Here is a 17,201-nt window from a genome sequence, read left to right as displayed (position 1 = left end):
AAAATGAGAGTAGTATCTTCTGGCCTATCTGTTTTTCTGTTTGTTAACGCATATACATACGTTAGGTGATTTATCAGGCATCCTCATATCCAGAGAATTAATGCAGAATCCTTATCTTTTCCTACATAGTAGATTTTGGGTTACTGACTTGTCTAGTTAGAATTAAAGGGATAAACTTGTAACAAATGTAAAATTTTACGTGCAGAAGCTGGGGATAACCCTTAAGAGTTTAAGTCGCTAAAGCGATGATAAGCAATTAAGCATTAACAAAGAACAGAGCAATTATAACACAATAGGGGCTACACAAAAGAGGAAATTTTCTTCAATAATATACGTTTTCCAATTGCTGGATGCTTCGACTCTCAAATCTGGACATGGTAAATATCCCGCTGCCCTTTTCCCCAGTTAAAGGAATAATTATACGAATAATAATATAAATAAAATTGTAACGTATTTTATACAACACAGTTCAAAACCCTGACTTTTCTTAAGAAGAAACTCATTTACACACAACAGCAATACATGATACAAACCATACTTATCCCAGTTATCTATATTGCTGGAAATACAAACTAAATTCGGGGAAGGCATTCAGAAAATTCACGATCACATTCGAGGGAAAACTTTGTCCATCTATGAGTATATGCCGATATTTGTCTATCAAGGATAACACAATGTCGTGCTCATCAACATCACCTAATGGACCTGTATTCCCACCATGACAGCAGATGGATTAAAAAGGGTGCAAATTTTTCATCTATGATGAACTTGTGGATAAGCAATCATAAAATTAAAAAAGTAATAACTGGAACTAAGAAATCCAAATATTCTTTCATTTTAATTTAATTTTGCTGGGGGTGTGACCACTAGCAGATTAACTGCAATGATGCATATACTGATATCTTTGCATAAATGATTCAAGTACAAAAGATCAAACAGTATATGTGCAAATATTCATATCATGCATACACATAAATGGCTTACCTAATTCCATCTCCACTTCTTGATCTTCATCATCCCCCTCTTCAATAGTTGAACCATTTTCTAATGCCTCAGCAGCTTTAGCATACCTATCAAGAAATTCTTCTTCTGTTTCTTCGTATTCCTCATCGTCAGAGTCCTAATGTAAACCAAGAAAGTAAAAGACAAATTGAGTAATGAAAGCCAATCACTGCTACAACAAAGATATAAGTTGATTTAGAACAACGCTGAAAAACAATATAAGTCAAGAAATTGCAAAAATAAACCTCATCATAATCTTCAGAGTCATCATCATCACTGGCCTCATCCTCATTGTTTTCCTCATCATTTTCAGCCACTTCTTCCTCTGGGTCATCTTCTTTCCCGTCACGCACCTCTTTCAGTCGTATAAATACTTCCAACAGAAAAGTAAAGCAGCTTTGAATTGAATCAACACCTGACTTCCCTTTTCTCAGTAGTTGCTCAATCAATTGGGCCAGCGTCATCACTAAAATGCATGTAAAAACAAACAAATAAATAAAATAAAAGAAATTGTTAGCAACTGTGGAAAAATAGATTCCAGTTTCAACTATTCAAATGTTCTATTTATAAAGACATAATGATGTTGTGAGAAACAGCAACCTTCAAACAATTTATACTTAAAATTATTAGCAAGATTCTGTACAGAATGAAGTATTAATAAGCATGGCCTTCAATGTCTGCCTTCAGCACGAACAACAACCCCAAACCAAAAAACAAAAACAAAAACAGAAACAAAAGAAAAGACGGCTAAATTGATTCAAAGAGATAGTTTTAGAGGAGGGTAAAGTTGGTATGATCAAGGAGAAAACTTTGTAAGTGTATAATGAAGACAATCAATAGTTGTGAAGCCCATTCTTCAAGGAAAAGAAAAATACAATATTCTGAAGTTTCGTTATAGCTGAAGGCAAGCTACTTACCAATCAACTTCATCTCGGACTCGGCTGTCAGACCTGCCTCAAAGGAGCTATTGGATAGATGACACAAAGAAGATGCCCAAATTTTGAGGCCTCCCTCTTCACTCTTCTCCAGAACACCTTCAACAATATCGGGATAACACAAATAGCATGAAGATATAGCAAGCAATAGAGGCTTCCAAAGTGAACCAGGGTTGCCCTTAACTTCTCTAAAGCGAGAGAAGGCTGCTCGACTAAAAGAAGTAGCCAATGACTGCTTTACACCTTCAGTTTCAAGTGAGTAGCTTGGACAATGTAGTAATATATGCACACATGAACAAGCTCTCAATGTTGCAGATGGATATTGCTTAATGGCCTCGCTGATGAAAGTGCCAATGCCTTCTATGATTGAACGTTCAGGCACAGGGGGAGCTGGAGGAGATGGCATATCTTTCACAATGAAGTTTTTCAGCCTATACTTACGAGCTAAATACACAGCTTCCTTAATCACATCAAAAATGGACAAATCCTCTGATTCTTCCCATGCATGCCACTCTGCAATCATTTCAGCCCAAACCAACAGCAGCTCTGACACTTTAAGCTCTTCAATCATGTCATTTCCATTAATAGAAAGCATGACAGACTTTAGCATAGTTGAGGAATCTTCTATGCATGATGAAGGGGGAGAATGCTGATCCTGTTGATCCTCAGTTCAAGATAATTATTTTAAAATAATTCTCACAAAAAAAGTATAATGTGGGAATATTTTTAATTTGCAAGATTGAATTATTGAAGACAATCGTTATCTGATAGCCAAACCACCAAAAGGACAATAAGAAGCACAATAGTTTATATGCACATAAAGATAATCAAAGAAGTATAATGGTATAAACAAAATTGGAAAAAATGAATGGAGTAAACGCAGATTATATCTGCATATCTATCAAATCATTGATGAATTAAAAAAAAAAAAAAAAAGAAGGAAGCCTGCCTGTGGAACATAAGCAGAATTAAAAAAGGCACTCAAACTAACCAGTGTGGACAGCGGAGTAAGCCAAGCCTGCTGCAACAGTGCAGCAAAACTTCTACCAATAGAGGCTTGTCCAGCATCCCACATCTCAAGAGAATCAATTGACTCAGATTCTTCACGTCTGCAGTCCTCCCAAGTCTGACCAATAACTGCTAGAGCAGCAATTGCACGCTCAACCACCTATTGCAGATACATAGTCAGATCAAAATTAGTATTGCGTTGGTGCAATAGTATGGGCCAATGAAAAATCCAGCATGGTCCAAAATAACTAACTAGACATGCATGTTATTTGCTCCATCAAACAAAGCAACTGAATGCAAAGTTATATTTATTTATCACACATTACTGATAGCAAAGTTATATTTATTCATCAAACCAAATTCAATGTTATTATCTATTAGAGTTGTTAGCAAAACAACTGGTAGCAATCATTGCTAAACAGCAAATAAACAAGAGAGATCAGCGCATACTTGAGGCCAAGGCTCCGGATTAGGTATTAACCACTTTGAGATGGGACCAACTAATGATGAGACAATATGTGGGATATGGATAGCTAATTCCTCATCTCCAGCTTCCATGACAGAACTGAGAAGTTGTAATAAGATGGAGCTCTCACTCTCATCATTTCCAATGTTGCCAATGATTACTTGAACTAGAGGTAGAAAATCAGGGGGCATGTATTCATTCTGGAAAAAGGAAAAACAGAAGCTGAGTGGTAAATCAGAAAAAAAAAAAAAAAAAGATTGGACATCCCTGGTAGATGTAGAAATTAAGAGCTCACATCAAGTAGTGTCGTAATTGCCCCAGCAGAAGAAATCCGGACAGGGTAGCAAGACATATCCTGCTTATCTGGCATGACCAATGCCATAAGCAATTGAGAATATACATCAGCGCTCATCTCCTACGATGAAACAGAAAGTTAGAAACAAGATAGGCTAAATGTGTCCTCAACATTCACCAAAATGCATTTTGGAACAGTATTTGAAAACGAATTTGCTCAGGTTTAGATAGCATAATTGATATGCTGTCTTACTTCAGGTAGACAGGAGCCTAGTTCTCCTAGTACCCAGTTTGCACTTGCAACCAGGTATGGCACCAAGGCAGCTGTTGCATACAGTGGCAAAATCCTTGTGCGAAGCAGAGCTGTTACATATCCAGGTTCTTGCTCCCTCAGAAACTGCATAAGAAATAAAATGATTTGGGGAAAAAAAATGTAAATCAAACTTCAAATGCAGATGGCTGGTTGAAACAATAGGTGAAATGTGCTCACATCTTGTAGGCCACCATATGCCATCAGAACACCAAAGTAACTGCCAAAGTTGATGATGTAACAACAATAAGTACAAAAGTAATAGGAGAGTATAGAAGTATAGAACTATTAATAAAACAAAATACTGATTAAAGTTAAATACGTACATGAACAAAGCACTTTAGTAACATGACATCAAGTACGGAAAGGGGTTACGGGAGGAAAAATAGAGGATTTAAGCGAAAAAGAAAAAGAAAAAAAAAAGGCAGTATTTCAGCAATCAGCATATGTTTCAGTATTTCACTTATAACACTGCTCAGCCAATAGGCTTTCAAATAAATAGCAACAAATCAACAGAGTAACTGATGCAACAGATTGTGCAATTGATCTTTATATATATATATATATATATATAGAGAGAGAGAGAGAGAGAGAGAGAGAGAATGTTTCCATTGTCTGATCAAAGCATAAATATGTAAAGCATATGTAGAAACTCACTCGTTCAGAATTTGCTTTTGAGACACATCAGAATCAGAAGGAATTGGAAACTTTGACAAGAATGGAAGCACCAACAACTCCCCCATGGAGCGCCGTTGATTGCTTTTTTTGTTCTTTTGGCCTTTCTTACGCTTGGCTGAAGCTGATAAAGCATCAGCAGCACTCTCCGTAGGTGGCCCCTGTAGAAATTACAGCAAATGAACTATAGAAATAACTAACATAACTCAACAAACTTTTATGATGTTTACCTTTGACATCGAGATTACACCAAGCAAGTTTATTGCACTTTTTCTGGCAGTGAATAAATCATCTCTCCATCCAGAAATTTCGTCCTAATAAAAAAATTTAGGTCGTAAGTAACTACAAAATATGTAAAACAATAATATCAACTTTCAATTCATACAATATCTGAAGGAAGATTCTTCCGTATATACTCATCTGCGTCTTCTTCCCACTCTGATATATCCTACACAAACATTTTCATAAATTAAAGAAGGAAAAAAGTGTATGTCAAGCTACTTAAATTTGATTAAAATAATATTCTTAAACAAAAATTTGTCCATGTAACATTTTCAGGAAACATCCTAACCTTCTCATTCATTACTAATGCTGGAAAAATTGCAGATTCCAATAGAGTTGTAAAATGTGGAGAAACTAACCGCCATCCCTGTATTTATTGAACTTGAACCATATTAAAGATGAATATTTGGAAGAATATGTGAAATGCAAAAGTTGCAGCATCCAAACAATTGAAACTCGATTAAGAGCTCACAACTAAAAAAACTAACCGGTCCAGTCTCCAGTACATTTGAAATTACATCAAAACCTAAAGAAAGAACCCTCTCAGACAGGAAAGGAAGTTTCTGCAAAAGAAATATCACTATTAAAATTCCAGTATGCCCAACAAAAGGAGTACAATTAAAATAAATATAAGGTAACATGAGTGCAAAATCAATTTCAAGATACAATTCATAAGTAAGATAGACTTTTAGAATCAAAGCTAGAAATAGAAAGAATAAGCATTGTCTAAATCAACTGCTAACCAACCAGTAATCAAGTACAAAAATTGAGGTCATTATCTTACACTGGTATTTTTGCTATATTTGACAATGTTAAGAACACAACTTATCATTTGTGGCATCAACCTGAAAATGGAGGGAATATACTTTAATATATATAATGTAAAAATGCCTTCATTCAGTGAACAAAGAAGTTATGCATGATATTACTTATCAGAATGTTTTCTGTGCCTAGTGACAAGTGCAGAAAAAATAAGCAGACTTCTTTTTCCAGTCTTCAATCTTGTGAAATATACATCTTCTTCAGCTACCAGATCATCAAATCTCAACGAACCCAGAATGGCAATCAGGTCACAACAGAATGAAGGAAGAAGAGGAATTAAAGTCGGTGGCATGTAAGACTTTACCTATAAATAGGAGTATCAAATAAAAATAAATTTAGCACCTACACTTTAGTCATAGAATCATCTGCTACATGAGCCACTCTACAATACTGCCAATGGTTTGTACAGAAAACAAATTGGAGGAAAATAGCATGAAACTCCACTTATGCCAGTTGAAGCTGACAAGGCAAAAATATATTGGAGGGCAACATAAATATTTAAAGGGGAATAGGGGATCTAACTTATCAGAAAACAATTAAAAAGAAACTACTTGAAAAGAGTATAAGCACCACAAACAATGCAACAAGAAGACAATTGAATTATATCACTATAGAAAAATATTCGTTAATTTTAAGCTCCACAAGGATAAATATACTCAAGTGAATGCAGAATTGCACATAATAACTAATTCATATATGTTTGTGTTAACTATATACATGTTCAAACATTACTTACTGCAAAATGTAGGCATTTGCATACAGTGAGAAGAACTTTCTCAGTTTCTATTTCTGCTCTGTCAAGGGTAGCTAAAGCCTGGTACATGCATAATAAAACCATTCAGAAGTGGAGTTCATAAAAGAAATGGTAAGTTAAGTAAAGCACAAAAGGGATAAAAGACTAGAAATTACCTTTCCAACAAACTGATGAAATATAGAAAGCAAAGGCACAAGAATTTCTTTCGCTATAAGCTCCAGCTGCAGTGGTACAGGCTCCTTTGGTACTTTAGGATTCAAAAAATACTGCAAAATGAAGCAGTTAATTTATATACAAGACAAAGGAATCAAAACATGTTTCATGGCATACAGAAGTTCTGATAGAGGCAAAGAGACAGTATGTTACATAAACAGGACCAAACTTAAGGGTTAAGCTAACTGCTACACAAGTGAATAATTACAGAGAGAAAAAAAAAATTATCTAATATTTTGTAGATATTATCTTGGAAATAAATGTTTCAAAGAAGAAATTGGAAGGATTCTTAATGCATTTAAGAAAACATGAAGATAAGAAACAAACACAGAAATACACATGTAAACCTTGCAAAACACATGACAATGTATCAATGATGAGTCATGGCAACCACTAAACTGCATTCTGTCTCTTCTACATCTAAAATTTTATTCAATAAATCTCAATCAGTAGACATGATCTGATGCAAATTGTCACTGCCAACATTGATTTCACATAAAGGCACATTGCATGAATAAACAAAATCCTAAATTTCACTCCAAGTCAAAAACCAATAGAGACTTTGAATACCTGAAAAGGTCTAAGAAGAGCATGAAGAACTACAAGTGCATTGACTGTGCTACATGCAGAGCTTGAACCATTGATGAGATTGCTATTCTGAATAGCAGACTGCAGATAAGGCACAAGCTCCGGCCACGAATTCTGCTTAACAAACTCAGCAACCGCAACCGACTGGAACTGCCACCACAGAATCGTTCAGATGCATAAGAAAACACAATTCAAGGGCGAATCAACAACAACGGCAACAATCAAGATACGTACCACTTCAACCAAAATCTTCAGAATGTGGAACTCGGCCTGAAGCAGAGCTTGCATCAGCTGCTCCTTGAACTCCTTGCCGACACTAGAAATCGTGGCCGCGCTACTGCTATCCATGTTCCGGCGCGTGAAATTCTTCAGGTAAGTAGCAGCAGCAACCTTCTGACCTTGATCTTCTCCTCCTGCATGCAAACACCGAATCAAAATTCTCGTAAAAAAGAATGAGCTGAAAATGCAAAACTGCGAAATCGACGATGAGGAAGAACGGAAGCTTGAAAGTGAAATTACGAGTTGAAATTGAAAGGAGGTAGAAGGGGAAGTTAGAAGTGAGGCAGAGTCGATCGAGAGCATCGGTGGCGGCACGAACGGCGTTGGCATCGGGGCTGAGTGTCTGGTTGAGAAGATCGGCGATCTGAGTAAGCTCCGCCATGGAAATGGTTCAGCTGTTAGTCTGACACCACTGCTACTGATAAGTTGTGGTTTCGGTTTGTGCTTGTGACTCTGAGTGAAAATTCACAAACCCTAGTTTTGGCTCGCTGATTTTGCATGTTGGCGGGAATAAATCAAGCTTATGTGTAGGTGAAACAGAAAAGATTCCTTTTCGATATTTGGAGCGCTTTGGTTTCATTCAGGGGAAGGAAAAAGCCAAAAAAGAAAATGATAACCTTGGAGATGCGGGGGATCGAACCCCGTGCCTCTCGCATGCAAAGCGAGCGCTCTACCATTTGAGCTACATCCCCATGTTGATATAGGCCTTCTGGATTTAAAACATATTATTATGTAGTTTAGAAAACCCATGTTCACACAGGCTGGTAAGTTAGCTTTTTACTTTTCAAATGTGGATCCCATACACCAGCCTGTGCCCCAACGTTCAAAAATCTATTCGAGTAAATTACGGACTTTTATAATATACATCTTTGTTCTACCATTTTTTTTTAATTTGTAAAATTAAATTCATCATCCCAAATTCACTCATCTTCTTACTTTTCCTTTGGTCCAAAAACGCGTATAGCATAGCATATTCCACTGTCGCTCGCTAGTTCCAAATCTAGAACATGAAGATGCATCTTCTCATATTCACATTCCTACTACAACTACAAGCCATTGTTATTCTAACTACTCTTGCACTCTCCATTTGCAAGAACTCATGTGGCAACATTCCCATAAACTACCCATTTGGCTTAGAAGATGGTTGCGGTGCACCTCAGTTCAGGAACATGCTTAACTGCAGCACTAACTTGTTCTTTCAAACCCCTTCTGGTTCTTACAAGGTTCAATCCATCGACTACAACAAACTAACCATGGTAATCTACTATGCTTAACTATTGTATGTGTATATTCGTATTTATGTATAGTTTTATATCGTATTCAATGCTGGTATTCGTATTTGTATTCGTGGGATCGATGTAGGTAATCTACGACCCTGAAATGTCCACGTGCTCCATCCTTCAACCACACCATGAGTTGGTCATGACAGAAGTTCAAACCGCCATAATCCCACCATCACAAGACACCATTTTCGTGCTCCTAAACTGCTCCATAGACTCTCCAGTTCTCAACCATTACAAGTACCTCTGCTTCAACTTCGAAGGCCACACTTGCGACGAGCTTTACGGCTCCTGCAACGCTTTCAGGGTGTTCCACTTGTCAACAACTAACAGTTCCCCACCGTGCTGTTTCACAAGCTACAACACCGTGAAGTTCATGAGCATGAATATATTGGATTGCACGCACTATACGAGCGTGTTTGACACGGGAAAGTTGAGGGGTGTGGGACCTTTGGATTGGGTTTATGGGATTAAGCTTTCTTTTAGTGTGCCTGATGTGGGGTGTGGAACTTGTGAGAAATCTGGTGGGACTTGTGGCTTTGATGCTGATACACAAGGTTTCTTGTGTCTCTGCTCAAGTACTACAAATTCGACAAGAGATTGTGGTAAGTTAACATCTTCAAAACTTTGGTTTCTACTTTTTATGTTTATTTTCTGTTTCTAGTTAACTTCAATCTACCTTGAATTTTTTATCACTTTGTATTGTGTAACTAATTTGAGTGGTTTATGTGTTGTGTCTCAATTCTCAGCTGGTGGAAGCGTAATATCAAAGGCACAGAAGATTGTTCCATGGACACACTACTCCCAACTGGTTTCATTTCTTGTAGTTGTACCTGGTCTAATTTACAAGGTTTAAGGTTCCCTTAATACTTCAAATTTAGTAGATTTTCACTTGGTTTGTTTATACTTAATAGGCAGAGAGCCCCTGTGTAGTTGCAAGTTGTTTCCCTGGGGGGAAAGCATAGTGGTTTTGCTACCAAAATTGAAGGGAACCATTCTTTGATGCAATTTGCTGTTCAAATTATGGGCATTTAGTCATTTACTCCACCTTTTTTCATTGTGTTCCCTAATTAACCTTCTTCTTTAGCCAATGACAAACTAGGTGAATTTCTTACCACCTTATGTTACAAAAGAAAAACATATCTCACCACTTCAGCTATACCTTTTATTTTGGAGCCACTCAGATAAAGACGTCTAAAACGTCTTTTTTTAAAGATGTTTTCATATTGTGTTTTAATTAGTTTCTGTATAATTTATTCGGTGTTCCTCATCACATATTATTAAATTCCTCAAAAGATTTTCTTTCCAGAAACAATAAAAAAATTTAATTTAGACTAAAATAAAAAAGGTAATAAATTAACTATTAGATTTTTTTTTAAAAGATTATTTACATAAAAAAATATATCACATTCATCAAAAATATATATATATATATAAAACAAGCTCTTAAAATTTTTATAAATAAAAAAATAATTAATTTATATTCGTATAATATATAAAATAATTACTATATTATTATTATTATTATTATTATTATTATTATTATTATTATTATTATATATTAAGATTCACTAATTTAAATTTTCTTTTTATTTTTAATATAAACATTAAAAATAAATAAAATTTTTATAACTAAATGTAGTGTAACAAAATATATATAATATTAATTAGTTCTTAAAAAATTCTAAAAAAATAGTTTCTTTCATTTTAGTAAAATAACTATTTATTAAAGTAGACAAATTAATTATTTTTTTCTCATATACAGTTTTTTTAAGACATAAAAGTAATTAATTAGGACATTGGTTAAGATAATTAAAGTCACTATTTCATTAAATTTTTAATTTAAAAAAAATCCTAGTTAATTTTGGTATAGAAATTTCGAATTTGAAAACATTGATAAAAATTATGTTGAATTTTGATTTATTTGATTCTCATTTAAATTAATCACTACATAAGTTAAAGTTATGTTTTGAAGTTATATTCGAGTTTTAATCTGATTTTTAAAGTTTTAATTTACTTAGTTTGATTTTTTAACTTAGGTATCCGTGACTCATATTAGGATTTTAAGTGTTTAGTTGAAAAAAATAAGGTAAAAAAAATTTCAATTGTCACATCAAACAGTCGCTAGAATGTATAATGTAACAGTCGTTAGTCCATCTCAGCATGTCGTTAACGATTTTGAGAGACGGTGACAAAAATAAGATTAGGAACCAATGTGAGTCATAACTATTAAGTTGGGAGACTAAATTGAGTAAATCGAAATTTTTGAAATTAGATTGAAACATAGTTGTTAGAACCAAACCAGTGATCGAACCGGTCAAGCTACTGGTTTACTGGTTTATGGGTTCAACCGATAAATCATTGGTTGAACTGATAAAACCGGTCTCACGTAAATATAAAATATAAAATAGTTAAAAACTTAAAATTAAAATTTGAAATACATATCTTCACTAACATTTTATGAAGAATCAAGTCTCAACTTCTAAAAATAACTAATATAAAAAATCATAAAATTTTAATACTACAATAGTATCTTATTTTGACACAATAAAAAAATAATTAATTCACAAAGCCTATCATCTAACTATAATATCAGTAGATTTTAACACTAACATCAAAACAAATAACCTTAATCACAATATTAGCAATAAAATAGATCAAGTAAATTAATAAATTTTTAGTGAAATTTATATTTATATTAATAATGGTATATAATTAAAATATAATTAATTTTAAAAATAGAAAAATAAAAATTAAATTAAATTAGATATTTATGTATACTATATAATTAGTATTTGTCAAATATAATACTTAGAAGTGCACTGGTTAAGTGGCAAGTAGAGGTTGCTTTTGCTCCAAGGTTCTTGGTTCGAGACCTTGTGGAGACATTTTAAAAAATTTTTCAAGCAAACCAGTTCGGTTAGACCGGTTTGCACCGGTTTTATTCCTTAAACGGTCCAAGGAGTAAATCGAACCGAACTAGGGTTCGGTTTTAGTCCGATTCACTAGTTTTCCGGTCGAACCAGCCGATCCATATAAATCACAGTATTTATCCGTATCTGATCTGTAATTTGAGGATATGATCTGATCTGAAACATAAAAAGTGCGAATATCGAATTTGATCTAATGAGTTTAGTGCGGATTGGATCGAAATTTCAGTCATATCCCATCTTGGATCGACGGATTGGATCGAAATTTCAGTCATATCCCATCTTGGATCGAAATTTCAGTCATATCCCATCTGTGGAGCTCTGCTGTTCCTCAAAGATTAATGCAAAGTACTACTGTTTTTCTATTCAATTCAACTTATTCCGCTTCTAAGATATTCATTCGCACTTCAACTTGAATGTGATGAACGTGACAATCATCATCATTCCCTATGAACGCGTGCCTGACAACCACTTCCGTTCTACCTTAGATTGAATGAGTATCTCTTGGATCTCTTAATCAGAATCTTCGTGGTATAAACTAGATTGATGGCGGCATTCATGAGAGTCCGGAAAGTCTAAACCTTGTCTGTGGTATTCCGAGTAGGACTCTGGGATTGAATGACTGTGACGAACTTCAAACTCGCGAGTGTTGTGAATCCTATTCCAGTATGATCGAGAACCTCAGATGATTAGCCGTGCTGTGACAGAGCATTTGGACCATTTTCACAAGAGGATGGGATGCAGCCATTAACAAGGGTGATGCCTCCAGACGATTAGCCATGTAGTGACAGTGCATTGGACCATTTTCCAGAGAGGATCAAAAGTAGCCATTGCCAATGGTGATGTCCTTACATAAAGCCAGCCATAGAAAGGAGTAAGACTGATTGGATGAAGGCAGCAGGAAAGCAGAGGTTCAGAGGAACGAAAGCATCTCCATGCGTTTATCTGAAATTCTCACCAAGGATTTACATAAGTATTTCTATCCTTATTTTATTATTTATTTTCGAAAACTCCATAACCATTTGATATCTGCCTGACTAAGATTTACAAGGTGACCATAGCTTGCTTCATACCAACAATCTCCGTGGGATCGACCCTTACTCACATAAGGTTTATTACTTGGACGACCCAGTGCACTTGCTGGTTAGTTGTATCGAAGTTGTGAATGAAAAACAATTTATTAAGACGTGCGTACAGAGTTTTTGGCGTCGTTGCCTGAGATCACAATTTTGTGCACCAAGTTTTTGGCGCCATTGCCGGGGATTGTTTGAGTTTGGACAACTAACGATTCATCTTGTTGCTCAGATTAGGTAATTTTCTTTTTGTTTTGTTTTCAAAAAAAAAATTCAAAAATCTTTCAAAAATATATTTTTCTTCAGAATTTTTAAGAATGAATTCTAGAGTTTCATGAAGCATGTTGAAGCCTGGCTGGCTATAAAGCCATGTCTAATTCTTTTGGATAGGGGCTTCCAAAGGGTATGTCAGGCGTGTCATGTCTGAGTTACATACTAAAGCTTGGCTGGCTATTAAGCCATGCCTAACCCTTAGATTGGAGCTTTAGAATAAGAATACAAGATTCCTAGAATTCATATTAAAAATTTTGGAATCCTTATTTTTCTTTTTCAAATGATTTTCGAAAAATAAAAAAAATCCAAAAAAATTTAATAAAATCATAAAAATAAAAAATATTTTGTGTTTCTTGTTTGAGTCTTGAGTCAAGTTGAAAGTTTGGTGTCAATTGCATATTCATCTTGCATTTTTCGAAAAATTCATGCATTCATAGTGTTCTTCATGATCTTCAAGTTGTTCTTGGTAAGTCTTCTTGTTTGATCTTGATGTTTTCATGTTTTGTGTCTTTTCTTGTTTTTCATATGCATTCTTGAATTCTTAGTGCCTAAGCGTGAAAGATTTCTAAGTTTGGTGTCTTGCATGTTTTCTTTGCATATAAAAATTTTCAAAAATAAGTTCTTGGTGTTCATCTTGATCTTCAAAGTGTTTGATGAGCGGATAATTTATACGCTTTTTGACATTGTTTTTAGTATGTTTTTAGTAGGATCTAGTTACTTTTAGGGATGTTTTTAATAGATTTTGTGTTAAATTCACATTTCTGGACTTTACTATGAGTTTGTGTGTTTTTCTGTGATTTCAGGTATTTTCTGGCTGAAATTGAGGGACTTGAGCAGAAATCAGATTCAGAGGTTGAAAAAGGACTACTGATGCTGTTGGATTCTGACCTCCCTGCACTCAAAGTGGATTTTCTGGAGCTACAGAACTCGAAATGGCGCGCTTCCAATTGCGTTAGAAAGTAGACATCCAGGGCTTTCCAGCAATATATAATAGTCCATACTTTGGCCAGGAATTGACGACGTAAACTGGCGTTCAACGCCAGCTTTCTACCCAAATCTGGCGTCCAGCGCCAGAAAAGGATCCAAAACCAGAGTTGAACGCCCAAACTGGCACAAAAACTGGCGTTCAACTCCACAAATGGCCTCTGCACGTGCAACACTTAAGCTCAGCCCAAACACACACCAAGTGGGCCCCGGAAGTGGATTTATACATCAAATACTTACTCATGTAAACCCTAGTAGCTAGTTTATTATAAATAGGACCTCTTACTATTGTATTAGGCATCTTTGGATCTTTGGATTACCTTATGATCCTTTGATCACGTTTTAGGGGGCTGGCCATCTCGGCCATGCCTGATCCTTCACTTATGTATTTTCATACGGTAGAGTTTCTACACTCCATAGATTAAGGTGTGGAGCTCTGCTGTTCCTCAAAGATTAATGCAAAGTACTACTGTTTTCTATTCAATTCTTCTTATTTCTCTTCTAAGATATCCATTCGCACCCAAGAACGTGATGAAGGTGATGATTATGTGTGACGCTCATCATCCTTCTCCTTTATGAACGCGTGCCTGACAAACACTTCTGTTCTACATGAATTAAGCTAGAATGAGTATCTCTTAGATCTCCTAACCAGAATCTTCGTGGCGTAAGCTAGAATGATGGCGGCATTCAAGAGAATCCGGAAAGTCTAAACCTTGTCTGTGGTATTCTGAGTAGGATTCAATGATTGAATGACTGTGACGAGCTTCAAACTCGCGAGTGCTGGGCGTTAGTGACAGACGCAAAAGGAGGGTGAATCCTATTCCAGCATGATCGGGAACCGACAGATGAATAGCCGTGCCGTGACAGGGTGCGTGAGCATATTATTCACTGAGAGGAGGGGATGTAGCCACTGACAACGGTGATGCCCTTGCATAAAGCCAGCCATGGAAAGGAGTAAGACTGATTGGATGAAGATAGCAGGAAAGCAGAGGTTCAGAGGAACGAAAAGTATCTCCATTCGCTTATCTGAAATTCCTACCAATGATTTACATAAGTATCTCTATCCCTATTTTATTTTATAATATTCGAAAACACCATTATCACTTTATATCTGCCTGACTGAGATTTACAAGGTGACCATAGCTTGCTTCATACCAACAATCTCCGTGGGATTCGACCCTTACTCACGTAAGGTATTACTTGGACGACCCAGTGCACTTGCTGGTTAGTTGTATCGAAGTTGTGACAATTATGAATTAAGATCAGAGCACCAAGCTTTGGAGCCATTATCAGGATTTGTTTGAGCCTGGAGATCACAATTTCGTGCACCAGTGTTCTTGGTGTTCATCTTGACATTCATAGCATTCTTGCATGCATTCATTGTTTTGATCTAAAATCTCCATGCATTGAGCATTTTTAGTGTTTTTCTCTCTCATCATAAAAATTCAAAAAAATTCAAAAAAAAAAATTATCTTTCCCTTTTTCCTCTCATAAAATTCGAAAATTTGAGTTGACTTTTTCAAAAATTTTTAAAATCTAGTTGTTTTCTATGAGTCAATTCAAATTTTCAAATTTTATCTTTTTCAAAATCTTTTTCAAAAATCAAATCTTTTTCATTTTTCTTAGTTTTTTTCGAAAATTTTAAAAATGTTTTTCAAAAATCTTTTCTTAATTTCATCTCATAATTTTCGAAAATAACATCACCAATTAATGTTTTGATTCAAAAATTTCAAGTTTGTTACTTGCTTGTTAAGAAAGATTCAAACTTTAAGTTCTAGAATCATATCTTGTGATTTCTTGTGAATCAAGTCATTAATTGTGATTTTAAAAATCAAATCTTTTTCAAAAACTAATTTTAATCATATCTTTTCAAAAATATCTTCTTAGCTTATCTTTTTCAAAAATTTGATTTCAAAATATCCTTTCTAACTTCCTAACTTCTTATCTTTTCAAATTTGTTTCAACTAACTAACTAACTTTTTGTTTGTTTCTTATCTTTTTCAAAACTACCTAACTAACTCTCTCTCTCTCTAATTTTCGAAAATATCTTCCCTCTTTTTCAAAATTTCTTTTTAATTAACTAATTATTTTAATTTTTGATTCTAATTTTCGAAAAATTACTAACCTTTTTCAAAAACCATTTTCGAAAATCACTAACCCTTTTTCAAAAATAATTTTCGAAAATCCTTCTCTCTCATCTCCTTCTATGTGTTTATTCATCTACTAACACTTCTCTTCATCTCACATCTCTGCTCTCCTCACCCTTGTGTTTCTTTCTTTACATTACATTCTTTGTTTCCTTCTTTCCTTCTACTCACATAAGGGAACCTCTGTGCTTGGGCAAAAAGGATCTCTATTATTATTATTTTTCTGTGCTCTCTTCTTTGTCATATGAGCAGGAGTAAGGACAAGAATATTCTTGTTGAAGCAGATCCAGAACCTGAAAGGACTCTGAAGAAGAAACTAAGAGATGCTAAATTACAACAATCCAGCAAGCACCTTTCAGAAATTTTCGAACAGGAAGAGGAGATGGCAGCCGAAAATAATAATAATGCAAGGAGGATGCTTGGTGACTTTACTGCACCAAATTCCAATTTACATGGAAGAAGCATCTCCATCCCTACCATTGGAGCAAACAATTTTGAGCTGAAACCTCAGCTAGCTTCTCTAATGCAACAAAACTGCAAGTTTCATGGACTTCCATCTGAAGATCCTTTTCAGTTCTTAACTGAATTCTTGCAGATCTGTGATACTGTTAAGACTAATGGAGTAGATCCTGAAGTCTACAGGCTCATGCTTTTCCCTTTTGTTGTAAGAGACAGAGCTAGAGTGTGGTTGGACTCTCAACCCAAAGATAGCCTGAACTCTTGGGATAAGCTGGTCAAGGCTTTCTTAGCCAAGTTCTTTCCTCCTCAAAAGCTTAGTAAGCTTAGAGTGGATGTCCAAACCTTCAGACAGAAGGAAGGTGAATCCCTCTATGAAGCTTGGGAGAGATACAAAGAGCTGACCAAAAAGTGTCCTTCTGACATGCTT

General features: G+C 35.2%; 2 protein-coding genes and 2 non-coding genes across 4 annotated transcripts; 1 reads left to right on the top strand and 3 right to left on the bottom strand.

The window, feature by feature from the left end:
• Nucleotides 1-417: 417 nt before the first annotated feature.
• Nucleotides 418-8,295, bottom strand: LOC107633035 (ARM repeat superfamily protein). The gene is made up of 21 exons (XM_088509411.1): nucleotides 7,869-8,295; nucleotides 7,584-7,762; nucleotides 7,332-7,499; nucleotides 6,704-6,814; nucleotides 6,531-6,608; nucleotides 5,902-6,098; nucleotides 5,757-5,817; nucleotides 5,461-5,535; nucleotides 5,262-5,339; nucleotides 5,076-5,138; nucleotides 4,921-5,004; nucleotides 4,673-4,851; nucleotides 4,196-4,235; nucleotides 3,959-4,102; nucleotides 3,707-3,826; nucleotides 3,396-3,611; nucleotides 2,929-3,105; nucleotides 1,920-2,592; nucleotides 1,248-1,468; nucleotides 985-1,120; nucleotides 418-705 (listed from the first exon to the last, which is right to left on the bottom strand). Exons 1-21 carry the CDS (start codon nucleotides 8,008-8,010, stop codon nucleotides 548-550), a joined length of 3,300 nt encoding a protein of 1,099 aa, XP_088365537.1. The 5' UTR covers nucleotides 8,011-8,295; the 3' UTR covers nucleotides 418-547.
• On the bottom strand, nucleotides 8,248-8,320 carry TRNAA-UGC (transfer RNA alanine (anticodon UGC)). Its single transcript has one exon. It is a non-coding gene; the product is annotated as a tRNA-Ala (tRNA).
• A 202-nt stretch (nucleotides 8,321-8,522) lies between these two features.
• On the top strand, nucleotides 8,523-9,913 carry LOC107634411 (wall-associated receptor kinase carboxy-terminal protein). Its single transcript, XM_016337921.3, has 3 exons — nucleotides 8,523-8,884; nucleotides 8,991-9,513; nucleotides 9,658-9,913. Exons 1-3 carry the CDS (start codon nucleotides 8,636-8,638, stop codon nucleotides 9,762-9,764), a joined length of 879 nt encoding a protein of 292 aa, XP_016193407.1. The 5' UTR covers nucleotides 8,523-8,635; the 3' UTR covers nucleotides 9,765-9,913.
• A 7,180-nt stretch (nucleotides 9,914-17,093) lies between these two features.
• LOC148570455 (small nucleolar RNA R71) lies at nucleotides 17,094-17,201 on the bottom strand. The gene has a single exon (XR_015880474.1). It is a non-coding gene; the product is annotated as a small nucleolar RNA R71 (small nucleolar RNA).

The sequence above is a fragment of the Arachis ipaensis genome, chromosome B3 (genome assembly GCF_059453495.1).
Source record: "Arachis ipaensis isolate K30076 ecotype BB chromosome B3, ASM5945349v1, whole genome shotgun sequence".
NCBI lineage: Eukaryota > Viridiplantae > Streptophyta > Magnoliopsida > Fabales > Fabaceae > Arachis > Arachis ipaensis.
The sequence above is the reverse complement of the archived record's forward strand: the minus strand, read 5'-3'. Positions and strand labels throughout refer to the sequence as shown.

What these genes read in the sequence shown, in the direction of transcription:
- LOC107634411 (XM_016337921.3), top strand. Translation starts at nt 8,636, where the DNA reads ATGAAGATGCATCTTCTCATATTCACATTCCTACTACAACTACAAGCC. An exon ending in ACTACAACAAACTAACCATG is followed by an intron (nt 8,885 to 8,990) that starts GTAATCTACTAT and finishes GGATCGATGTAG; the next exon opens with GTAATCTACGACCCTGAAAT. An exon ending in AAATTCGACAAGAGATTGTG is followed by an intron (nt 9,514 to 9,657) that starts GTAAGTTAACAT and finishes CTCAATTCTCAG; the next exon opens with CTGGTGGAAGCGTAATATCA.
- LOC107633035 (XM_088509411.1), bottom strand. Translation starts at nt 8,010, where the DNA reads ATGGCGGAGCTTACTCAGATCGCCGATCTTCTCAACCAGACACTCAGC. An exon ending in TTCATCAGTTTGTTGGAAAG is followed by an intron (nt 6,609 to 6,703) that starts GTAATTTCTAGT and finishes TGCATGTACCAG; the next exon opens with GCTTTAGCTACCCTTGACAG. An exon ending in GCAAATGCCTACATTTTGCA is followed by an intron (nt 6,099 to 6,530) that starts GTAAGTAATGTT and finishes TCCTATTTATAG; the next exon opens with GTAAAGTCTTACATGCCACC.